Here is a 26,204-nt window from a genome sequence, read left to right on the forward strand (position 1 = left end):
ATAGCCCTGGAGATCAATCTAATGCACATACTGAAAATTACTTGTACTTAGGGATTTTAATAAACCACCTATTAGTGTATTAATTTGCAGGAGTTAACTATACATAAATGGTATGTTCCAAGTTATGTGCAACAGATCTGTTTAACAGATTTATTCTTGTTTGCAAATACGCACAAAGAATTTTCTGTCTTCTATTCAAGCACAAGAGTTACAATGGTGCTTTTTCTACTAACTATGGTACGCATTTTGGGGCTATATACCATTCCAATTCACATGCCTCCTTTAAGTCAGGAATGCTCTTCAGTGCTGCCACTGAAAGATCTGCTCCGGACGTGATTTCTCAGTTGCTCTATGAGCTCTGGATTCTGCTGCTGTATCTGTTGTGCAAACTGCTGCCCCCTGTGTTGAACAGTTTTAAGGAAAATCAAGTGAAAAAAATGACAAGCAGCATTTTCAATAAAACTGGACATCCCAATATAACTGAAAGATATATTATATGACAATTAAGACTGAAGGTAACTTGCTGTATAGTCTTAATCAAGGTATTGACTTTATATCTACTAAAAGTCTTCTGCAAGCAGGATTATCATCAGATCTTCATTCTTTCAGACTATTGCTGCTATTTGATGTAATGGAGGAGAAAGTAAAAACTAAAATTTAGCAATCAATCTGCTCCAGTGATTTGCTCCCTTCTTTTTGTGAGGTTGTTTAAGATAACTGCTCTTGTAGGTGAAGCACAGCAAAAGTGCAGCGTTTTTCCAAAAGTGCAGCGTGTGGCTGCCAATGCGTACTCGTGAGCAGGACTCCGTTAGTTGAAAGCAAGCATACAGTTACACCTTTAATGTCCTGTGTGACTGAAGTAATGACAGATGCGTCTCTGTAACTGCTCTAGCTTGAGAGTTAAATTAATAGGTGACATTAATTTTATGTAAAATATAAGCATAACACAGGTTTACTAGAAAAGGCAAGTAAAATATGTGACTTCGTGAAAAGCTTGTCATGGCTTCTCTCTAACTTCTGCATTTTTGTCCTGAAGTGGCAAAACTTAAAAATACTTTGAAATAGGCTAGAATAAAGTAAAACTGTATGCACTTTACAAGGTCTTTCCTATAAGCAAATGAATTTTTGTGCAGGCTCTCCAGATGGATTATTGTTACAATATAAAAACCTTGGGCCCTGTTTTTTGTAAAAGCTACTCAAACCGAGTTTTCTGAAGCCTTCCTAGTCTAAACAGAGGGATGCAAGTGCAGCACTTGTTGCAACCTATACAAAGTAAATCTGTAGCTTTTCAAACTAGTGTTTGGGTCATCAGGTAGTAGATTTATCAACCCAATTTAAAAGCACTTGTAGAAGTACTTCAAGATTTAAGGGAGCACTTTTAGTAAGTGGCATCTAGAAACTAAACAGTGTAGGAGAACTAGAAAATGAAACTGAGCACACAGTTCAGTCATTCCAACTAATGGAAACATACAAAGCAAACAAAAAAAGATAGTGGAAATTAAACCTTTTAAGTTCTCAGTTTTAGTAATAATCAGACATACGATGATGACAGGCCACAGTATAATTGGCTTGACACTATCCCTTTTAAACAGATGTTACACAATAATGCTTCTACAAATGTAACAGCTAAAAACTATGCAGTTCTTACTTACGCATGGATCAGGCTGGACAAATCTGACAGGCCACCAACACCTGCAGCAGGGCCACCAATGGCGTTGGACATCATCCCTGACATCCTGGAACAGTTAGCACAGCATTGGCATTAGGGTATGCAGGGACCTTCACAGTAAACAATAAATCACAGTTCTTGTTTTAATTGCTCGTAGGAAATAAGCTGCAAGAGGAGGAAACTGCAGTAGTTTATTTACAGTGAGCAAAAATAAAATTAATTTTTATCTACCTTTTCTCTTATTAATTCAAACCCCTAAATACCTCTGTTTTAATGGTACTCTGTTTTAGTACTTACAGTTGTTGAACTTGAGGATTCTGCATTAAGCTTGCTGCCTAGAACAGACAACACATAGCTGAAATTATGACACATTTACTACTTAGGTATCACTGAGGAAAATAAGGGAATAAAAAAAACCCAGGAAACATGCCATATTCTGTGTTCTATTGTACAATTAAGCTATGTTTATATACACAAGAGATGTACAGTCCCTAGCAAAAAAATCATCACAGGATGATGAATACATAAAATACATAAAAGTATTTCAAGGACAGAAAGCTGAGACAATTTGTTAAATTATATAAAAAAAAAAAAATAGTTGTTACAGATTCAGACATAAAATAATATAAAAAGCCTGTAGCAGAAAATGAAAAAAAAATATAATTTCAAGGACAAAAGTTTGCTGTTGTTTTTTGGAGAAAGGTCTGTATTGTATTTCAGTATTTTGTTAATTCTTAGCCTGGATAAACCAGTTTTGCAGTGACTATTACTACTGGGCATAAATTGTTAAGATTACAGGCACAAAATACCGCAGAATAAACCAGAGTGTGAAGTTTTTTCATAGCATGGTTTTGTGGTAACATATCTTCTAAGATACCTGTAGTAAGCATGAGGTTATTTAAATTTCTCATTCGTAAGATACCTCAAAAAATTATATTGTGTTTACCACAGTGTAAGGGTGTATATGGACAGATACTATGGAATAAACCAGGTGATGTTTCAAAGTTAATAATCTAGTTCATCCAGAAATCAGTGTTTGTATGAATACAAGACCTACAGGCACAGTGCAGTGTCTGCTTATTCACTCTCTTATTAAACATACTACAAACCCCAAATATATGCAATATTTATTTTGTTGATCAGTATCTCTAGACATGTAATCTATATCAATATTAAATCAACTGTTATTCTTGAGTTTAGTTGGATATAAAATGCCAAATACTGGTCAATTCTATGGGTAATACATGATTTTTTTTTTCTTTCTTCCATCAGCAACAGCCTGATCCAGGTTAGGGGACCCAAGAATGTAAGGCAGAAGTAACTTTGTCAGTCAGACAGCGAGTTATTTTTTTTCCTTAAAACCAAAAAACTACATCACACAAAAATAATTCATTCATTCCTCGGAGAATGCCCTGTGTTCTCTTCACTTGACCAGGCATCTTCTGGAAATGATGTAAAAAAATCTTTTCCCCACAGTTTCCCCAAGTTTCTCCATATTGAAGAGTACATCTTTGACTCTATAAACAGATGCAGACTGTCTTAGTAGCTCAAGTAGTTTTTGAAGTGGTACACAGAATTACAGTTCTATTTAACCACTAATGTCACTGGAGAACTCACTTCTTCCTTGCCTACCATCAATATTAGTTGGACCATTGTATCGGACTAGATGTATCTCCCTCTTGCATGCAGTGCACTTCCATACAGAAGCACTGGTTGACATGTCCTGTCCTAAGAGAACTACCAGAAGGGCAGTACCTACTTGGGGACAAAACCACAATTTGCCAATGTACTACGTACACTGTAGTGGAAGTAAAGGAATGCACTACAGGTTGTTTATATTTCTTGTCTGCACATCATATGAAGTTTTGCACACTTAATTTTCAGAGATAAACTGAAAGAATTTATCCCAGAAAGAAAGGTCTCTTGGGTATTTCTCCTCAGGCAGAATTACTTCAGTCTTGAATCTGAATCAACTGCTATTCACTTAAGAGGGGATATCTCTGTACTTGTTAACTCCTATATGGAGAATAGCAAAGAAATTTTCACCATGCTGTTGACAAGTGTTTTACTATCGTGCCATCTATAAAAACAGCATAGCTAATCTATGCACACAGTTGTTCATAAGCACGATAGAATCAACTGTAAATAAGACAGGTGTTATAGGAGATTTATGCTTCACTTCTTGTTTTGAGCGTAGAATTACTTAGAAAGTTTAAATGCAGTATAATGAAACCACTGCCATTATAATAAGCATTAGAATTGCTTGTGTTGTTGGAGCTGTTCTTAAAACTTTTTAAAAACAATATGAAGCTTGAAATATACTCACCATACTAATGAATGCAGGATTGTTTATCAAGCTTGCCATGTCAAAACTCAGTCCAGTTCCAGTCTAAAAAACAAATTGCAACTGAAGGTAAGTTTACCTACAAAATCCCCCTTAAACTATTGTAAATAAATAGATACAGAGCTAACTTACAGGACTGGACATGTCTCTTAGTTTCTGTTCTGCTATTTTCAAATTTGATTTGTAAGAGTCATTCTCTGGATCAAGATCCAGTGCTTTTTGATAACTGGTAACTGCTTCTTCGTATTTATTCACTGAGGTCAGAGCCAACCTAATATGAAATAAAGAAATCCTGGGTAGAACATCAATGACCATCAAAAGATAATGATACGTTTTCTGTTCTATGTAAAACAGTATCTCACAACTAAATTTTAGCTTGAGCTCTAAAGTAAAGCAAGTTTTGCTATTGTGCCACTACTGCTTAGTGTAACAAGCACTTGTTTTTGCAGTAGGGATTATCTCTTAGGAACTCATCTTGTATTGTCTGTTCCATATATGTGCAAGTTTAAAAACTCCTTGGCATCATCAAGTGATTCAGTGATAAATGGGTAAGTACAGCAAAGATATTCTTAATATGAGTTTTGCAGCTTCAAGTAACCAAACAACAAAACCACAAGTTTCAGCATAGTAGATTTTTGTCTTGGGATGAGTTCAAGGTTCTCCTTTCAGATCTTCTACTTCAACAGCTTGAAAAGGGGCTACAGAGAACAGTAATAACATTTGTAAGATGCTGTAAGAAACCCTTTTATTGGAGAAGTCTGCTTAATGTTTTGAAAAAGAATCATCTCCGGCAGCTCAGGAGAGCACAGCACAGATCTACCACTTTTGAAACAGTGTTTTCAAATTCGATTAGGTACTACATTTAAAACATTATCTTTGAGCTGTTCCAGAAGTCCATCTGGTTGCAGTTTCTATTATGACTTTTTTATTTTCAGTTTATACTTACGACAAAACTAAACTGATCTTTTCCACATTTTGTGGAAGATCTGTGTAACCCACCTTCAGCTATTCAGTACTCCAGTCCCTCTTTGATATGTGCTGAGCTGCACAGACTGTGTTGATTGGTAAGCCTGTGTTAATGCCTACTAATGGACCTTTGTTTTTTATCTCAGGCCAGAGAGCTTGGTGTGTTAGACACAGTCACAGCCATCACACTCAGTGACGATGAACTCACTAACAGCATGAATCTCCAGGAGCTTCCAGTAATGCTCGTGGATGAACTCATGCAATATTAATGTTTTCTCTCTTAACACAGATACACCCTTAACACAGTTAGTCCCATAAAAACCATTCTCCCTTTTGGCCCATTTACTTGCCAAAAGTATCTGACCAGACAAAAAATGCAATCCAGTATTTCTGTGATGCAACTGTGGTTTTTTTTTACAGGGAAAGTATGCAAAATTCTGCTTCTTGGAACACAGTTCAAGCCAGAACCAGCAGGCAACAGTTTCTTTGCTCACAATTCCTACCCAGACATGTGCCCCTTTAGGGTCATGCTGGCAATGCACTTTAACTGCCTACATGGCTCCTGTGTCTGCATATTTCTGTGGCAGTCCTGCATCTTTCTGTGACATACAGAGTTGCTGCCAAATTCTGAGAAAAACTAACATGTTTGCATAATGCAGTCAGAAAACATAGCTTTCTCATAAGGAGGTGAGGTGGTTTCTGCACGTGTTTTTTTCAGTTACTACTAAATGAGCACTGTTTCCTTATTAAGATTATGCCAGATGTATTATTTTATCCATCTACTGGCAGATACAAGGAATGGCTTGTAGCTCAAAATACACCCTCTATCAAAACAACCAGACAATAAAAGAGAAAAGAAGAAAAAAAAGTTGCTGATTGCCTAAGAATGATCCCACTTAATGTTGTTTATCAAAAGGCACAATGGTCTTATACCCCTAACTCTAAAATATCCTCCAATTCCCAATTAAATCAATTGTAGCTTCCCTCCATCTCACTGAAACTGGGGGATCTCAGGCTGTCCTAAAGAGTTAAATAGGACAAAACCAATTCAACAGTCCCTAAAATTTCAAAATGAATTAATCATTTCAAAAGCCAGACAGGCTACCTTTGTGTTAGTAAAATAAACTGTGTTGTGGAAAGGTTTCAAGTGACAGAACTCCATCATCTTTGACCTTAAATAAATGCACCCTGGCATGGTTTGTCCCAGGCCAATGAGCATTATCCCAGACAATTTGGGAGCACAGTTCAGAATTTAACACAGGCCAACGCAATTTAGCAATAGGCAGTTTGGATGAGACCACTCCATATTGCAACCTAGACTTAAATAACATGGACACAGGCCATTTTGTGCCAGCTGACCCAATGAACAATCTCAAGCATTTTTAAATTTACTAGCATAGATATAACCTCAAAAGCCTCACGCAGCATTCTGTATACCCACAGCATGTCTTATTATTGAAAATGCAAAGCTACACATCTTGAAAGAATGGCCCTGCACTCAAATAGATATCTCATTCAGAAGATTCCCGAATTTTTTTCAGGTAGCACTTAATCACACCCGCCACCTAAAGAGGCTATACTGTTAATCTCTCAGACATGACTGAGGAAAAACTACCAGAGGGGCATAGCTTAGCCTTGCTAAAATACTGGCTTTCAAAGAGCTACTGAACAGAAAAAATTAAGCCTCTATTCAGCCAGTTTCAGGATTCTGTTCTCTCAGCAGTATCATTAATAGATTCACAATTCCAACTGCAGAATTTTGATTACTCATAACTAGGTAGGAGGTGCAAAACCACATTATGACTTTGTAAACTAAATTCACAAAATAGATAAATTGAAAGAAAAAAGAATTGCAAACTGATAAAATCTGATATGAAAATGCTGATACCAACCACATACATAAAACTTAAAGCTGGCAGCTTGATATGGTCATCTTCAGAAAATTGCTGCAATTTCAGAACAAGTATGTCAGCTAAGCAGAACAACCCAGCTCCACTATTTCAGAACATGATTTACACTTGGGTCTTCAGTGTTTTCTCAGATTTGTATTAGCTTACCCCATTCTGCCATATGCTTTGCTGTACTTTGGATCTATTGCTATGGCACTCTCACAATCTTTTATTGCTTCAGTGTAGTTGTTGAGCTTACTTTGAGCAGCAGCCCTAAGAGAAAGATGAGAGGGAAAGGAGAGAGCTTTGTCAAAAAAGCAATAAAGTTAAAAAACCCCAAGCTTGGATATTGACACGTCAAGGACCAACTTTCAACTTCTTTAATCTTACTGACTTTTCAGTCACTGTTTAGGTAATGCCTCAGCTTTCCTCAACTAAGGGGGACAAGCAGATGTTCCAAATTAAGTATGTGCTTAAGTTCATTACCAGACTAGGGCTTTAGAGAACACACACTCAACTCTGAGGACACAAAGGGTAAATAGTTATAAGGAGCTGGTTTAGATCCAGCACATCACTATGCACATAATCATCATAAAACCTATTAGAAGTGAAACTCTCAAGTAGTATTTTACATAAAATTATTGCTCAAGCAGAAGTATTTTACACAATTGGAGTTTTCCAGCAAGAAAGCTGTCATTCTGAAGAATGTTATGATTTTTTCTTGCTCAATTAGTAAGCAAAACTTCCCCAGTTTGAAAGGTCTCAAAACATTATTTGTTCTTCCTTGAGTATAAATGACAGTTATTTCCATTTCATAAAGCATTTGTCTTGTTTATTAGGAATGCCAGATGCTACAATCATCACTATACTCAATCCTTTCTCCTGTAATAACCTCCAAATTTCATTTTTTACTTTGATTAAAATCTCTTCTGAATAAGGCTACTTTTATATTTTAAATATTTAGGCTACTTAACAGTTGTCCAACTCCACAGATGCCAGTGGATAAAAGCTGGGGACAATGCTTAGTTTCTCATCTTTGAACAGAAAATGTTTTTTCCATGTTTACAAAAAATTTATACATCTAGTTTAAAATTGGAGGGCATCTCAGCTCTTTTTCTTACTGCTGTGCATAAAAAACACTATTGAAGGCGTTATGTCTCCATTGCTCCCAAACTAGCTTAAGAAAGGTAAGAAAAAGGCCTATATTTATTCAAATAACTGTTATCACCCACAAAACTCCAAGCAATTGCCCATCTTCTTTTAAGTAACTTCATATATTACTGTAGTTACTGACATCAGGATTTATTTTTGTCCTCACAGATATGCTATGTGATGATGTAACACACAGTGAAGTATTTTTTCTCTTGTCAATTACAGATTTGGTGCTTAAGCCCATTTTGAGGAAACTTACAGTGATTTTGGAAGGCTTTTGAATCTGGTCTTCTATTTCCATTTTATACCTAAAATCACATATGTGATCAGTTTTCTCAAGCCAAATAGATGATACACACTTTGAACTGCATCTTAAAGATGTAAAATACTAGTAAACTGCTAATTTCCTTTCTTTTTATGCTTGCCATGAAACACTGAATCTTTCACTTGCATTTATCAGACACTAAACACTGGAGTAATGAAAGCACAACTCCAAAACCAGGAAAATCCTCTGCGTACAGTGCCACAAGGCCAGACTGACAGGACTCAAGTTAACACATTGTTCTGGTAACAGACGCACTGAAGGCTGTACAGCAGACTGGCTCTAGAGACAGGCTAGTTCCAGTAGGGCTCATAGGCTATGCTGCCTTTGCTCTTATGCTGGTCTTCTGGGCAGTATACTGAAAGAGCGTACTTGTGCTACTGCACCTCCAGACTTCATCTGCTCCCACATCACTATGTCTTCACTATGGTGAAGAACAGATTATACAATGAAACTACAGCCTTGATATTTCTTGAGCAGGTCATGCATAAAACTGGTGAGTGTTTATACAATGCTTGAAATCTTCAAAATAGTACCCACATTGATAATTTTTTTCCAAGGGGGTGTCATGGTATTGACTTAGCGATGGTGAGATAGTGATGGCATCTGAGTCAACACAACACCAGCAAATAAGATTTTTATTACTCTCAACAGACTGCATACCACAGCCTATGTTATGATTAATATAGACAGCCTAACTCACAAAAACCTAATATCAAGTGTTACAAGTAATTTTAAAGCCCATATTACACCTTCAACTGACATGCTGAATGAGCTCACTTTTGCTTTAGATCTTTCATAGAATTAACATGATAACTTTCTGAATAGTGGGGTATTCTACCTTCACATTGTTTTGATCTGCTTCACAATTTATCTTTAAAATAATGTTAATGAAGTTAAGGAATCAAAAGAGTGGTTTTTTGTTTTTTTTACCTGTTGCAATAATAGACTGCATTTTTTGGATCCAGTTCTATAGCCCTAGTATAACAATCGACTGCAGCACCATAATTTTCTTCTTTCATATGATTATTACCTGAAATAAATTATAAAAAGCTTTTAAGCAGTTACAAGATACCATGCTATGTATGAAAGAAATAGAGCAGTCACGTTATAGCACCCATATAAGGAAGTTATGACTCCAGGTTTTTGAAATACATTCTTTTAAGTAGAATTGGCATGGAATAATACAAACAAAACCAGCTACTATGTCTGTAAAGTTTATTATGTGCATTGTAGTCCCCCACATAATCCTGTCCCTTCTTATTTTACTATTTTATACTTTCCAGCTAGTTTCTGCTGTTAAGCAAAGATTACTGTTGAGAAGCGTAATTGTAATTGCAGTTCCACTCTAATACAGATTCATCAGTCTTAACTATCTTTGCAAGCCTCATAATTCAACAGGCTACATGTTAACTCCTTTCTGATCTCATTTTCTCACGTCCCAACAACTTGCTTGTAACTATCCATCTAACATGGACAATGAAACAAAAGCAAAACTAAACACCGTGCACTAAAAATTCCGATGCTACATAATTTACTCATTAAGATAATGAAAAGTAGGCATAGCACATGAAATCTAAATGACTCAGAGGTAACATTTATCACTACCAAAGCTCAGAATATCTATTCTATAATGAAGTTCATATTTCATATTTTTTAAGGCCAGTGGAAAAAAAAAATTAAAATATTACTTTTCTATGTAAAAAAAAAATCTGGAGTAAGGTCTTTCAGAACAAAAGATAGATATTTTACACATTCTTTCCTCTTCAGCACAGTCCAGACCTGGTAGTTTCTTTCTTTCCTGATGACAGAGTAGTAGATAAAAAGTCCTAGTTCAAAGTGCCCAAGTTTAAGGTTGTCCCTGGTCCTGCAGCTATGGATCTTTGGCCTGCTAGGTCCTATAGAAGCCTTGGTTTCCCAGAAATGTCAAGAATTTGTCAGGAAAATGATGCACTTCCGAAGACTTTCTTGTATTTTGGCAAAATATTCCAAATCTCTCACAAAATAAGCAAGAGAAGAAATAGGTCCACAGGTTACTACAGACACAGATAACTGCGTAAGCAAAGGCTGGAAAAGTTCAGTCATTGCAAGAGCTTGACTGATAGAAAGCAAAAGACTGTGCAGCAAGCAGTCCGGCGCCTGTACTAATTGAAAACAACTATACTTGCATTTATTTGTGAATATGGAGAGCTTAATAAACAAAATCAGATTTATGTAACTATCATCAAGATAGTACAAAAATCACTTCTTCCTAATAATGCTGTTCTAGACTGTAATTATAGTGAGCAATCCCTACCAGTGAGAAGGCAAACTAAAAATATAGTTACATTTATGCTGTCAAAACATACAAGTATACTTTGAATATACACAAATACCTAACTGTATCTGCCTCAGTTCTAGAGGCCCACCATCTGCACGTCTTTCCTTTGATCTAAGGTAAGAGTCTGTATATTAAATTCTGTTGTCAAATGAAAGACTTGCAAGTTAGCCGCACTCAATGAAATTGCAGCAGTTAACATTACTCTGAAACAAAACTGCCATCAATGACTATCAAAGTGGGAATTTCTGACACTGCTCTGAACTAAAGATAACCTGGGGTGCAGGGTAAGTTGGAGCTAGTATCAGCAGGTACCTTTCTTGCTCTCTCTCCAGCTTAAAATTAACTAAGAAAATAGATAAATAGCTAGACCTACTATTTCTGAGATTAAGCAATTCAGGACAAAAGAAAAAGCAACTCTAATACTTTATTTCAATGCCACACAAAAATTCTTAAGACAAAACAACCCCACAAATGGTTATACTTTTCACTGTGTATCTTCTGTAACAAAAATACTACCTATTGTTATAATTTACCTTGTGGTAACACCCAGATCTTTTAACAATCAAGCCACTGTTACAGCACCAAAACCTGCACATAATCCATGCTCTTACATAGCTTATATTAAGGCAAAGTGTCAAGTGATATACAAGGGTAGACAAGTAAATTAAAGTATTTACTAGCCTAGAGGGTAGAGTCCTTCCTAGTTTTATAATAACCAAGGAAGAAAACTCGGGTATCTGATTCTGATTTGCCATTTATTAGCCAGTTTCTACTGAGAGCAGAGAATAATCAGTCTGGCCGACACAAAGGTGAGGAAAGCTATTCCATTTGTAAGGACATACAAACAGAAATAAATAACAGTTACAGAATTAAAGTACTATAGAAGATAGGGGTCAAATAGATGATCTTAAGGTCCTTTCCAACCCTAACTATTCTATGATTCTATGAAATGGACCTTCTCAAGTTATCTAATTTATCTCCCTAACTCAGGGCAGAGAATACTCATAACTGAAAAGCATGATAGTGGTGAGTGATGACACGTGTGCAAATCATAGAATAGTTCGGTTGGAAAGGACCTTAAAATCACCTAGTTCCAACCCCCCTGCCATGGGCAGGGACACCTCACACTAAACCATCTCAAGCAAGGCTCTGTCCAAACTGGCCTTGAACACCACCAGGGATGGAGCATTCACAACTTCCTTAGGCAACCCATTCCAGTGCCTCACCACCCTCACAGTAAAAAACTTATTTCCAATCTAAACTTCCCCTGTTTAAGTTTTAACCCGTTACCCCTTGTCCTGTCACTACAGTCCTTAATGAAGAGTCCCTCCCCAGCATCCTTACAGGCCTCCTTCAGATACTGGAAGGCTGCTATGAGGTCTCCACCCAGCCTTCTCTTCTCCAGGCTGAACAGCCCCAACTTTCTCAGCCTGTCTTCATACAGGAGGTGCTCCAGTCCCCTGATCATCCTCGTGACCCTCCTCTGGACTTGTTCCAACAGTTCCATGTCCTTTTTATGTTGAGGACACCAGAACTGCACACAATACTCCAGGTGAGGTCTCACGAGAGCAGAGTAGATGGGCAGGATCACCTCCTTCAACCTGCTGGTCACGCTCCTTTTGATGCAGCCCAGGATACGGTTGGCTTTCTGGGCTGCAAGCGCACACTGAAGCCGGCTCATGTTCATTTTCTCATCAACCAACCCCACCAAGTCCTTCTCCGCAGGGCTGCTCTGAATCTCTTCTCTGCCCAACCTGTAGCTGTGACTGGGATTGCTCTGACCCAGGTGTAGGACCTTGCACTTGGCATGGTTAAACTTCATGAGGTTGGCATCAGCCCACCTCACAAGCATGTCAAGGTCCCTCTGGATGGCATTCCTTCCCTCCAGCGTATCAACCGAACCACACACCTTGGTGTCATCGGCAAACTTGCTGAGGGCACACTCAATCCCACTGTCCATGTCAGCGACAAAGATGTTGAACAAGACCAGTACCAACACCGATCCCTGAGGGCCACCACTCGTTACTGGTCTCCTGCCAGACATTGAGCCATTGACCACAACTCTTTGTGTGCGGCCATCCAGCCAGTTCTTTATCCACCGAGTGGTCCATCCATCAAATTGATGTCTCTCCAATTTACAGACAAGGATGTCATGTGGGACAGTGTCGAACGCTTTACACGAGTCCAGGTAGATGACATCAGCTGCTCTACCCCTGTCCATCAGTTCTGTAGCCCCATCATAGAAGGCCACCAAATTGGTCAGGCAGGATTTCCCCTTAGTGAAGCCATGCTGGCTGTCACCAAGCACCTTGTTGTTTTTCATATGCCTTAGCATGCCTTCCAGGAGAATGTGCTCCAAGATTTTGCCAGGCACAGAGATGAGACTGACTGGTCTGTAATTCCCTGGGCCATTCATTTTCCCCTTCTTGAAAATGGGGGTTATATTTCCCTTTTCCCAGTCATTGGGAACTTCACCTGACTGCCATGATTTTTCAAATATGATGGACAGTAGCTTAGCAACTTAATTCTCCAGCTCCTTCAGGACCCACAGATGGATTTTATCAGGTTCCATGGACTTGTGCACATTTAGGTTCTTAAGATGGTCTAGAACCAGATCATCTCCTACAGTGGGCCTAAGGTCTTCATTCTCACAGTCCCTGCGTCTGCTTTCCAAGACTTGGGTGGTACGACCAGAGCATTTGCCAGTGAAGGCTGAGGCAAAAAAGTCATTCAGAACCTCAGCCTTCTTCAAATCCAGGGTAGCCAGTTCTCCTGATAGCTTCCAGAGGGGGCCGACGTTGTCCCCAGTCTTTTATTCGCAGTGTACCTATAGAATCCCTTCCTGTTATCTTTCACATCCCTACCAAGTTTAATTCTAACTGGGCCTTAGCTTTCCTGACCTGGTCCCTAGCTTCCCGGACAGCATCCCTGTATTCTTCCCAGGCCGCCTGTCCTTGCTTTCACCTTTTGTCCCTCTTAAGTTTCCTCAGCAGCTCTTATCCATCCAAGGAAGTCTCCTGGCCCTCCTGCTGCAGTTCCTTCTAGTTGGGATGCAACACTCCTGAGCCTGTAGCAGGTGATCCTTGAATTTCAACCAAGAGTCTTGGGCCCCTCTGCCCTCTAGGGCTTTATCCCATGGAACCTTACTAAGCAGGTTCCTGAAGAGGCCAAAGTCTGCTCTCGTAAGTCCAGGGCAGTGAGCTTGCTGCACGCTCTTCTCACTGTCCTGAGGATCTCAAATTCAACCATCTCATGATCGCTGCATCCAAGGCTGCCCTGGAGCATCACATTTCCAACGAGCCCTTCCCTGTTGGTGAGCATGAGGTCAAGCACGGCACCTCTCCTTGTCAGCTCCTCTATTACTTGCAGAAGGAAGTTGGCTTCCACACAATTGAGGAACCTCCTGGATTGCTTGTGTACCATCCCTCCAACAGATACCAGGGTGGTTGAAGTCCCCCATGAGAACAAGGGCCTGCGAACGTGAGGCTGTTCCTATCTGTCTATACAGTGCTTCATCCACAGGTTCTCCTTGATCAGGCGGTCTGTAACAGATCCCCACAGTAATGTCCTCCATCGCTGTTCTCCCTTTAATCCTGATCCATGAACCCTGTAGACTGCTCACCTGTCCCCAGACGGAGTTCCATACTCTCCAACCTATCCCTAACATAAATAGCAACTCCCCCTCCCCTGTCTTTCCTAAAGAGCCTGTAACCTTCCATTCCAACACTCCAGTCGTAGGAGCCATCCCACCATGTTTCAGTGATGCCTATTATATCATATCCCCGTAGACCTGCACAGATCTCTAATTCCTCTTGTTTGTTCCCCATGCTATGGACATTTGTATAGAGGCATCTGATCTGAACTCCAAATGAAACTGGCTCATTGGCTGGAGCGGCTGGAATATCTCTACATTGCTCCAAGCATGTATTATAGGTGCTGGCGACTGACTGGGTGTGTTGGGATGAAATGATTCCTCCCCCAACACACCTAGTTTAAAGCTTTCTTGACCAGCCTGGCAAGCCTCCTACCAAAACAGCTCTTCCCTTAGACCAGCCCCCAGTAGACCTGGCCTCCTAAGCTGAGTCCTATGTTCTAGATACCAGACCCCTGACTATGGCACCACTGTTCTAACCATTTATTAACATGATAAAATTAGGAGGATTAACACGATAGAGCAGCAGGGCAGGAAGTTTTACTTTTATTATGGGAAATTAATCAAAGGCATTTCACGCAGTTCCAAACGGCTTAGTAATGCCCCTGATAGCTGACACTTTAAATGGCCCTTTGTCGAACTAGAGACCCTTTCAGTTTTTTTCAGTAGAGACATGAAATTGCTTTAGTAACACCATACAAAGAGTAATATGTAGTATGCATTAATTTAATTTCCTCAGTCTTCCACAAACCCATGTGAGCTGACAGATAAGACAGAAGTCAAAGATTTAAACCCCGAATTGCTATAATACCCACACCTGGAAAGTGCTGACTATCAGTACAGCCCAATAACCATATTGAGTGCTACAGGTACTCTTCAATCCCATGAGCTGGCAGTAACACAGCAAAATGAAAAGCCAGCATGTACAGCAGGTATGTTACAACTTACTAATTAATCTTCACTTCTGACCTAACCTTGTTTAATCACTTACCCTTAGAATTCAAGAGCTAATGAGTAACTTCACCAATTAGGAAAACTTACTTTCAGAGCCAGTAATGAACTGCATTCATGACTACAGATGGCCAGTTTTAAGTCAAGACACACATGGAACTTATTCTCAAAAACACCAGAACTTTTTCCACACCACTATCCTGAAATTTTTGAGAGGATTAAATCTGCTTTGCAATTAGAAACTTAGTTATTTTTCCTAGAAAATTCATATATCTGAAAACCCAACATGTCAAAAAAATGTGATTTATAAAGCATCCATCCACCTGATAACAATTCACATCTGTTAATCAGTGCTACATGGCTTCTACCCATCCTCCACTTCTTTGAGACAAATAAAATGGATTCCTTCTTGGGTAGCATTAGTGAAGACTTCTATGCTACAGCTGCTTTTCCTTACATAACAGCAATAACATTTATCAAAAGGGAAAATAAACAACTGGCTTTTCTGCAGTTTTTACAGAGCACACAAATTATTTCACATATGTGAAATACTAACCCTAGTAAGAATTTTTCCACTAGCTTCAGCTGGGTCAGCTTTCTACCTATGCTTTCAAATTCAGCTAGCACATAACCTTTGATATCACATAGCCTTTTCAATACATAATAGAAACTTGTGTAGCAATTTCATGGACAAGCAGAAAAATCTATAACACACCAAAAAATAACTGCACATTCTTTAGAGGGTCTACTATTCAGGAATATTGCCCAGGACTTTATATTCTGTCCCTTAGCTTTTACGTAACCTCATGAGCAAGGGAGAGAATAGACTGTATTTTCTTAAACCCCAGGTGGAGCAGTTCACTTAACATTCTTACAACATAACAATCACCAGAGACTATAAGCTTAAGGCTTTGTACAGCCCAGCTGCTACACTATAACTAACCACGATGACCCAAAAGTCTTATTAAAAGAATAAAATGTTTATTCCTATGTTTATTACAAACCTTCATCCTTCAGCTGATCAGCCTTTTCAACATCCTCTGGTAAAGAATCCGAGAGACACAGCATGTCATTCTGTATGCAAACAAACCAAGATTTCTTTAATTAAAATATCTGCCTTGATTTCATATTAAAAATTGCCTTCATCCTGGGCAGCACTGTATAAACAACCAACCATATTTTCTGTAGCAAACAGGAAGCATGAAAGAATGAAACATCACCAAAACATCCTTACAAGAGAAAGACAGCTTGCTTTCTGCTCCTAAAATCCCTTTATGGCTCACCACACACTTTAAAGGACATCAAGAGAAAGAAAGCTGGTATGTCTCTATGGTGATTTTTTTTACTTCTGACTCTCCTACTTGCTAACCTAGTGGCTCCTGTGTTGCCTGTACTGGGGTTCTCAGATCACACATATTATTAGTAAACATTTTTGAAGTTCCCATTTTAAGGTTAGCGTTCACGGGGATGTTTTTAAAACTGAGCAACTAAACTATTTTCAGAAGGGAGCAGAAGCATCAGCAAACTGCAAATGACCTCAAGCACCTTGCAGACATTTATCTCTGGGAACTGCAAAATGCTTAACTGAAGAGAAAAATCCTTCAACTGAGAATGAGACATCCACGGTTTAGAATTTTCTGCATGGAATTGTCCAGCTGAAATCAACTCCTCTCACTGCCCCAAAAGATTCTCATTCTGGTAACTTTCACGGAAATTTCACTTTTTCATGTATTCCTTAAGTTTACACGTCATTTTGACCTATACAGCACATCAAGGTTGTGTATACAATATGAAATCTTAGCACCTATTGGGAGAGTAACTTTAGAATCTAACGAAATTCTTACCTTATGAAAAGAATTTGTGAAAATTTCTATCAAATGCTGTGGAGGTGCAAGATGAGTATCTTCCAGGTTAATCTTAAACACAGTCTCCAAACACTGAATTGCAACTTACAAGAGAAAAAAAGAAAAAAAAATAAAATCAGTTTCTCAAGAGAAGTGTAATTTCACTAATTCATTTATAAATCATAAAATGGTTTGGGTTGGGAGGAACCATAAAGATCATGTTTCCAGCCCCCTGACTTGAGCATATTCCACTAGACCAGGTTGTCCCTGGCCCCATCCAACCTGACCTTGAAAACTGCCAGAGATGGGGCAACCACAACCTCTGTAGGCAACCTGTGCCAGGGCCTCACCACCCTCACAATGAGAATTTTTATCTAACATCTAATGTAAATCTACCCTCTTCAAACCCATTCCCCTTGTCATATCACTACACGTCCTTGTAAACAGTCCCTCTCCAGGTTTCTTGAGGTGATTCACTTCCTTATTCAGCTAGTAAAGGTAGCTCTTTGAAACTTCTCATAAAACAAAGAGAAGCTGCTTGATCCCCCTAAAACTGGCTTGCAGAAAAATAGTATATGCGATAAAAAATCTATACATAGTTTGGCCGTTATTCTTTAACCAGAATTCTTTTATTTCATTTTTATTGAAATTTTAATTTATTTCAATTTATTTTTATTTCATTTCTTCTATTTAAATTCTTTCAATCATTTAATGACTATTAAAAAAAAACAACAAACAAACCATGGGGATTTAACGAAAGCACCACAATTCATAATATAATTATGCATGTGTCATATACTCTACCTCAAAACACCACAATTGCCATATATATGCATGGCATAATAGTTGGGGAAAAAAGGCTCATATTTACTAATATTTACTGCAAAATATTTATTAGTCTTGGCTTTTTTAGAAAAAATATGTTTATTTGAAGACACTGTTTATTAACAAAATGCTTCATTAAACACAAGCTATTATCTTATTTAAAAATATATCTGTAGTATCCCTTCACATATTCTGCTATTTAAGAATTAAATGGCCTTCCCAAACCTGCAATAAAGCAAATACACTTACAGTAATCAACTTTAAAAAAAGCAGAGCTAAATACCTAACTGAAGTTTTAAATGTGCTCACATATTTTTAGATAAAAGATCAGTGCCAATTACTACATAAAATTGTTCGTGTGTGTGTATTCTGCGATTATAGTATCTTGAATTATATCATTATTTCCCTATCATCTTGAGAATCTAGTACAATGCTTTTATTAAGGCATAACATCTAAATGTTTTAGACTGAAAAGTGAGGAGGGAAAAAGAAGACTCTTTCCAAACCCTAGCTTGAACAGAAAAATGAGCTTTTAAACTCAAACTATATATAAGGAGTAGGTGAATTCAAATGAAGTATCAGTAAAGAGTGAATCTCAGAATTTAAACTGAATTTTAGTCCGATGTTAATATAATAAATACAGTTTGAACTGTATTTGTATTTTAATGAATCTGAACAGTAACCCAAAATTAGAAAAATAAAACTACTGAAAGTTAACTACAGTAAAGCCAGTTTGAGGAGCCTATTTTCTATGTCACAGCTGGAAGAAAGGGGGAAAATTTTACAGGCAGACCTGTAAAATAAAAAGTAAAACCTGGAAGATGTAATTTTTTAAAAATATCTGATAACCTACAACATAAATTATTCAGAAGCAGTAAAGTATGATACAAAATTAATGTTGATAACATGTAACAATTGAATACTTTGCTAAATATGCATACAACTTACTCCCACAAATAAACGTTAAATGCTAAAAATTTATTAATTTTCTGGGTTCTAAATTACCCAGCAAGAGTGCTGAAGGACTTGTATTAATCTCCTTTGTCTCCTGCTATGTAGAAAAACTTAACTGTCAAAAAGTAAGCACTGGTTATACTGAATTCAGTATTATATACTAATTGTACTTACTACTAGGCCTATCATAAAAATCAGTGGAATTACTATTTATTTGGGTTTTTACATGGCTTAAGAAGAAGCCACTTGCCATAGTATATTTACCAATTTTCCCCTCAAACTTTTTTTTACTTGAAGGCATTCCCTTTCCTGAATGCCTCACCTCTCCTAGTTTTGCATAAATTTAAAACAAAACCTTTATCTTTCCCAAGGCATTAAGTCTGTGACACCAACTCTCTATCATACAGGAGATTTCTGCAAAGTGTAGCAGTGCAAATCATGCTTAAACAACTTAATCCTTAGTATTATTACTACTAAGCATTTCCATGAAATAATCAGTTGTTACAGTGAACTCCCACATTTCTCCTTTAACTGAAAAATGGAATTTATAATCCCTAAAGCCTATCTATCATAGGCATAACAAAATTAGAAGCTCTTAGAAGACAAACCCATAGGTTAAAATAACCACTGGTTAACATGTAAGCCAACAATAGAAACCTGTGTAAAAATAAACACAGACAAACCAGAAACTTCCAAATTATAAGATATTAAGTTGTGAAAGATCAGTAACTACCCTGTTTTACTGTGATACAAAAACCTGACCCAGTAAAGTCAAAAGAGCAAAGACTGGCTTTGTCAGGAAAGTATCTTAAGAGACTGGACTGCCAGCCTTCCATTATCCCATTATCAAAGTGAGGCACTGTCAACTGCTGCAAGCTCGGTATCATCAGTAAGTTGGAAAAGACTTGCTGCACCATGTGAGCTATTAATCTAAGATTTTTCCAGTGCCTGAAGTCAAACGCCTGCTTTCAGAGGCCTAGGCAGTTGCTGAAGGTTGTACTGACCACCTTGCAGGCCTGTACAGAGACCCAGCTCCCCGCTAAACAGCTGGGGCTCACACAAATACCCACTGCCTGACAGCAGAAGCACCTGGGCTACGCCAGAGCCTAGCTTAGAATCACCAGTGCCATATACCACCAAGGATTTTTTGCTGTCAAAGCACAAGTTGCAAGCAACAGCAAGGCATCACAGCAGACATGCAGGCTGTTTTCCACTGAACACTGGGTATTAATTGGGCTGCTGAGGCCCCTTTAGTACTCAGTATCATCTTGCTTCATCTTACACATATCTTCCCCATCTCAAGTATTACATCCATTCCTCTCCTTAAGGGGTGCATTAAACTATTCTGGAAACACATTCACTGCAATACATGGATCTTAGAAGTAATTAAAAAAAAACCCAAAACACATCCATGTGCACATTGTAGAGAATTTCTTTCAATCTCACAGAAATAGTTGCTATAGCCAAGTAAAAAAAAACAAAACAAAACACACACCCCCCCCCCCCCAACAACAGAACAACCTGTAAACAGGAAAGAGATAACTGCCAAACTGCCATTTAAGCACCCTGTATAAAATACAAGTTGGAAGAAGTGAAGCTTCTACTTCATACAATAGAGCCAAGCGCTAACTAGTAGAGATCTGTATCACTGCTCTAGATCTTAGGTTGTAAGGGACGTTATGTTTCTCTGGTCTAATTACTTTCTCAAGATAAGACATTTGTATTCTTCATGCAAACATAACATTCCTAGAGGAAATTTACACTGTCATTGACACTGCTATGTAATTCAAGCATGCAGAATGCAGGTTGTCAATACAAATGGAGCTTGAATACATGCTACGCTGTTACTTTGGTAGTCAACTTTATTTGTGATGCTACTAGGTCTTTTTGTTGTTTTCTGGTGAATGGGAACTGTTTAAATTTCTTCCTGCACAGACACTTAAATCATACAGTATTTCATCTTTTCACAGATACCTAGTAGGTACATAGGTAACAATGAAAAACATCCATTTTTTTGACATCTTCACCTAACATAAACACTTCAATGAGTGGGACTTGGGCTACTGCTACTCCACAGGCACTAGAGATATTTTGCACAACTGAGTCAATTATTCAGAATGCCCGCCTTCTATCCTCTAACACATAGCATATGGTACCATGCTTTTGGCAGGGTATAGCTCTAAAATTAGGATTTGATATCTGTATTAAAATGGTAAGTTTTATATCAGCATTTGAGCACAACTGAGGTTTTACAATATTTTTTTTTCTCAGAAAACAGGATCTTAAAATTGATTTCTTCATATAGACTTTGGCTAAGGCTGCTCTAAGATGTTATCAGGTAAGTTTTCAGTCATAACCCAATGTTTACCAGTTTTATTATAAAAACAAAATGAATTCTCTGCATCTCTCATTACATGACTTCCAAAATCACTGCCTTCTTTCATCAGCTGAACATAATCTGATACAGGTTAAATTCATGGATGATTACCACTTTTCAAGTCTACAAATGCTCCAAATTCTGACGCAAAACCAAATCTTCTGGCTTTTATTCTTTTGAGAGTATCCTTTGAATACCGTGATATAAATGTTTTACTTGCTTACACTAATGAACAACTACCGTAAAATGAATAGACACTGGAAGGAAGCACAATCCAGGTTTATCTTTTTATGTTTATGCCTCTGAGAGGCAGGACTCGCTTTGCACCTCAGGGAAATCTACTCTCCACACCTCATATTTTATGCAACTCAGTGATCAACTGCTTGTGTTTACTGCACTGCTGCTCCTAGACTTCCCCCTCTTATACCCAAATTCCTCCTCTGGTGGAGTGACACAACCAAAGACTGACTGAAATAGTGCCGAGGTCTTTTAAATAGATGCTATGAAAAGCTCACTGGAGAATGAAGACTTTCTGTTCTTCTTTTGCTTAATTCCATGTTGTAACACCACCTGCCATGAAGTCTACAAGACTTACGGAAAAGGAATAAGAGCAGTATGAAGGATAAAGACAGATACTATGAAGTTACAAAGACTTAATGAATAACTGTCATGACAGGAATACACAATTAAGTCCATCTTTCTGTACCTATGTCTACTTGGATGTATAACAAAAGCTATGCTATACTGAAAACACTCACTACTGTGTTCTCAAGTGAAAAGGAAATGCAAAGCATTTATGTGATTTTCCATATTCTTAGGATCTACTAACCTTCCCTCATAAATTACACGGAAGTCTTGTAAGTATGAAACACAAATCTTCCTAGATACCAAGCCAAATATATGGAAATTATTTTACTTCCTCTGTGGCCAGCACAGTTACTATCTGACATAAAATGCAGGAAGAAACCAAGTATTAAAGTATAAAGAATCAGCAGGCAAAAATCTGTGGGACATATACACAAACCATTACCATAGTTTGCATTACAGCACTGCTTAACTTGATGTGATTCAAAGTGTCTGCTGTTCAAAATTAAGGTAACATGCATTGTGTAACTTCAGAACATTTTTAAAATGAGAGATATATTAAAATAATAATCTCAGAAACATTAAGATCATGATCTTATTCACAGAGAATATTCGGTAGCAGTTTCAGTTAAGCCCCTCCAGTTACTTTCCACAATAAGGCACATTGAGCAATTTAACACATGGATTGATGTTATATATATATATATATATATATATATATATATACACACATATATATAGTGTTAGCACCTTTGTCACTTACCTTCCAAGCTTTCTTGTTCATCTGGAGTGAAAGTATCCATCTGACTCTGCTCTCTCAGGAAATGGATGACTGCATAGACAAGGCGTTTGACTGATGACATTTTGAAATTGGCAAGTTCCTCCTATGTCTTAAAAAAACCAAGATCTCTCATTTCAGAAAATGAATTTCTGGAGCATTCCAGCATCCCACTGACGTAAGAAGTACACATAATACATCAAAACTTATCCTCCACCAGAAAGCCCGATAAACTGACGCCTTGAAACAAGTGGTGAAACTGTACAGATCAGGGAGAACTCCTACAATCGTCAAGCCTAACTATCAGCAAAAGAGCACAGATTTCCATAGATCTACTCCTGCGCAAGAGGTCACTGAGGCTAAAATAATTTAGCATCTTAATTTTTTACATTTTTTTTTCCATTTGGGTTTTATTCTGAGACATACCTACTTGGAAGCTGGAGCACATGCCAAAATCAAAATCACATTCATAAATACGTCGAGATACAGAAATACACTTTAATAGAAGGTATTCCATTCTCTGACATGGTGCTGTTGAATGGTTTACACTCACTTTGGACAAAAACTGGAACACTGTAACCTCGGTGCACACTTGTGATCAGTGACAGGGCTGGCTCAGCCTCATTTACATGCACCATCAGCTGGGACTTACGTAACTCTGAGGACAATTTTAGTTCCGACTTTCCAAGTTATTTTTCCTTAAACCATTTCGAATCACAAGTCCTATCTTTACCCTGTCGCTGGGGAAGCCGGTTAAAACAGAGCGCTAAATGAACAGCAAGACCAAGGCCAACCCTCGCTACTTTATTTGCTCTCTACCGCCCCCGCTGTGCCAACAGACCCACGCCGCGCAGCCGCCGCCGAGTACCGGGGGAAGGCGGCTCGTCGATGGAGAACGCTGTCGGGGTGCACAGCGGCGGCGCCACTGTATTCGGGATCCCCATACGCCGCCACGCCCCACCGGAGGTCGGCACAGGGTCCCGCTGCGCGGCCGTGACCCCCGTCCCCTCCGCACGCTCTCCGCCCACCTCCTCGTCCCACCGCAGGCCCAGAGCCGCTCGCTCAGGCCTGGAGGACTGGTCTACTCCATAGTAGAAGCCACCCCACCTACGCCCACCCCGGCACCGCGGGCATAGCGGTCCTATACCTCTTGCCGCCTCGGGCCCGATCCGCCCCGCCACCCCCGGGCTCCGGCGATGAGGAGCTCCGGGGGCAGGCGGCGCGCAGCCTCCCCAACCCCACAGAGCTGTGCCCACCACAGAGGGCATTGCCCTTACCGAGCGAAACGCGAAGAGCGCCGTCCCCGTCCCTGTCCGCACCGGCACCGGGTGGGAGAGACAAGGGGCACGAGGGCTCGAAGACGGCAGCGGAGAGTGGAGGTGCCTGCGGTCCCTCGGTAGCGGCGGGAAGGGCGTGAAGAGGTGGCGGAAGCGGATACGCAGGTCGGCGGCGGAAGGCGGAGGCCTGTGCTCGCGGCCGGCCAGAAGGCGGGGCGGCTGAGGGAGGGAACGGGCTTTTCCTCCTCCTTCTCCTCCTTCCACTCCTCCTCTCCTGGCGCCCCCTCCCCATGCTGGTCCTGTGTGTGTGCGCGGCTCGCAGGTAGGCGCGGCGGGGTGGGTAGCACGGCGGACCGCGGGCGTAGGGCGCCTCACAGGCAGCCGCGGCTGGCGGTCTCCGGTGTAGGGCCACCGGACTGGGACCCGCTGGAGAGCCGAGCGGCCCGCGGCTGATCAGGAGTTCTCGTCCTTGGGGGAGCCGGGCCTGGGCGTGGCGCCAGCTGTCCCCCGGGCGGCCGGCCTGAGGCGGGAGGTGCCGGGCGGCTCTGAGGCGAGGAGCGCCTGCTAGCCGACGGGGCGGGCCGTCGGCCGCAGGTGTGCGGGGCGGGCTCCGATGGGCCAGGCAGACAATGGGCGGGAAACTTCACACCCTGCTGGTGTTACTGCCTCGGATCCTGGCGTGTTTCTTGCAGACTGTCCTCCACGAAACAGCCTCCGTTGTGTGCCTTCAGGTGGGCAGGGCGGGTGCGGCCAAGTCTCCGACTTGTGCACCGAGGATCAGCCGTTCCGCAGGAGAAATGGGCAGGAAAACAATAGTGAGGACTAAGGCAGTAGCAGTGAGCTCTGCAGCAAGGTTTATGTGAAGGGAGACCCAGCAACGTGGGTTTAATGGCTTTGTAAAAAGGTGTGTCGCTACTTCACATTGTATGTGGGGGAGACGAGTACAAATATATTGTCAAAGACTTATAAAGGATTGATTCCTTTCTCTGTAACGAATGCTAGCTCTAAATGGACCCAGAAAGGGTGTGGGAGAAGGCCTGTATTCAGTTCTAGATGAGCAAGACAAATGAGGAGCATTGCTGAAATAAAAGAGGGCAGAAGAATATAAGCAAAGCAGCATGTTTAACAGGGAACATGGAAATAGTAGGAGGGTCACAGCGTAAATACATTGTGGTAATGAGGACTGAGCTGAATTTGAGTGTAAAATTACGAAGATGGTTATTTCTTGTGGGCTTTTGAGGAATGGCACTTGTGTGCTTACTGCATGAAACATACCATTTTTGTGCTATTTCATAGCCTTTGTTCAGGTTGAATTAGGATTGAGGGGTACCAGCAGTTAAAAAATAGGACCCAGAATTTTTCCTTTTCATAAGGCTCTTGCTGTTATCAAGTAATTGACCAGTGTACTGTTGTTGAATAAAATGAAAATTACTTTCCTAATATATATTTATGTTCTCTTTGTGTAGTCATTTTCACTGTTCTCCATATTTTGTGTTCACGGTCCTTGTTTGAGCTACAGATTTTTTCTCACAAAAGGAAAGAAAGGAAAATAAGGACAGAAGGTATTTTCTTTAGGAAAAAAAAACCACAAAAAATCTACCTTTGCAATTTGCATTTGAAAACTGAAGATACCTCCTTCTTAAGCAATAATAAAGGATTGAGTATTGATTTGAGTTTTGGGGGGGGGGTCATCACTTGTAAGTACAGCGGGGAGTGGTCACTGCACTTTATCAATTGTGATTTTTTTTTCAAGTCATCATTCAAGAGTGCCCAAATAATTGTCTCACAAAAGAGAGTAATCTTGAATACCTAATTATGACCTCTGGTTTTCATAAGTTAAGCATTTGGTCACAGAAATGTTGAGTAGCAAAGGTTCCTAGCTTCTGTTTTTCCCCACAGCATCTTAACATGAGGTAAAAAAGACAGATCTTAGTATCACTCTTTACGTTGAATGAAACTACATTAAGCATCCAATTCTTGGTGTTAAAATAGGCAGCTTTGGGAAAGGAGAATATTTACAATTAAATACTTTTCCTGTTGGAATCCAGAAGATTCAAAGGTTAATATTTAGTTCAATAAAATGTATGGGAAAAGGCAGGCTAAAACGTAGATTAATTAAGTGCAGTTGTCTGTTTACTTTTTGATGATATTCTGAGTAATGGGAAAAAATATCTAAATAAAAGCGGTTACACTGATTTATATGATTTCATTGTCTTAAAATAATTCTCTAGGATTCTTGAATTGTGGAGTCTTCCTTTGAAAGTCTTAAAATCGGGTTTTGATTAGGAAAATAGATGTA

General features: G+C 39.5%; 2 protein-coding genes across 2 annotated transcripts in view; one reads left to right on the forward strand and one right to left on the reverse strand.

The window, feature by feature from the left end:
* Positions 1-136: 136 nt before the first annotated feature.
* Positions 137-24,144, reverse strand: SGTB (small glutamine rich tetratricopeptide repeat co-chaperone beta). Its single transcript, XM_062612313.1, has 11 exons — positions 23,906-24,144; positions 22,614-22,740; positions 17,110-17,213; positions 16,270-16,339; positions 9,276-9,375; positions 7,037-7,141; positions 4,146-4,284; positions 3,996-4,058; positions 1,967-2,004; positions 1,653-1,736; positions 137-399 (listed from the first exon to the last, which is right to left on the reverse strand). The coding sequence occupies exons 2-11, from the start codon at positions 22,711-22,713 to the stop codon at positions 288-290; spliced, it is 915 nt and encodes a 304-aa protein (XP_062468297.1). The 5' UTR covers positions 22,714-22,740; positions 23,906-24,144; the 3' UTR covers positions 137-287.
* Positions 24,062-26,204, forward strand: part of NLN (neurolysin) — a 36,713-nt gene continuing 34,570 nt past the window's right edge. The window contains exon 1 of the mRNA XM_062612298.1: positions 24,062-24,227. Coding sequence (XP_062468282.1) covers positions 24,196-24,227 — 32 coding nt within the window. The 5' untranslated portion in view covers positions 24,062-24,195. The remainder of the gene's footprint in view (positions 24,228-26,204) is intronic.

Source organism: Pezoporus occidentalis, unplaced genomic scaffold, assembly GCF_034315485.1.
Source record: "Pezoporus occidentalis ecotype Australia unplaced genomic scaffold, CSIRO_AGI_Poc_V1 ctg16, whole genome shotgun sequence".
NCBI lineage: Eukaryota > Metazoa > Chordata > Aves > Psittaciformes > Psittacidae > Pezoporus > Pezoporus occidentalis.

Excerpts from the sequence above, each read along its gene's own strand:
- SGTB (XM_062612313.1), bottom strand. The coding sequence starts at position 22,713 with ATGTCATCAGTCAAACGCCTTGTCTATGCAGTCATCCATTTCCTGAGA. Across the intron at positions 9,376-16,269 it reads TGATCAGCTGAAGGATGAAG|GTAATAATCATATGAAAGAA; the intron begins GTTTGTAATAAA and ends AATTTATTTCAG. Across the intron at positions 4,285-7,036 it reads AAAGCATATGGCAGAATGGG|GTTGGCTCTGACCTCAGTGA; the intron begins GTAAGCTAATAC and ends ATTTCATATTAG.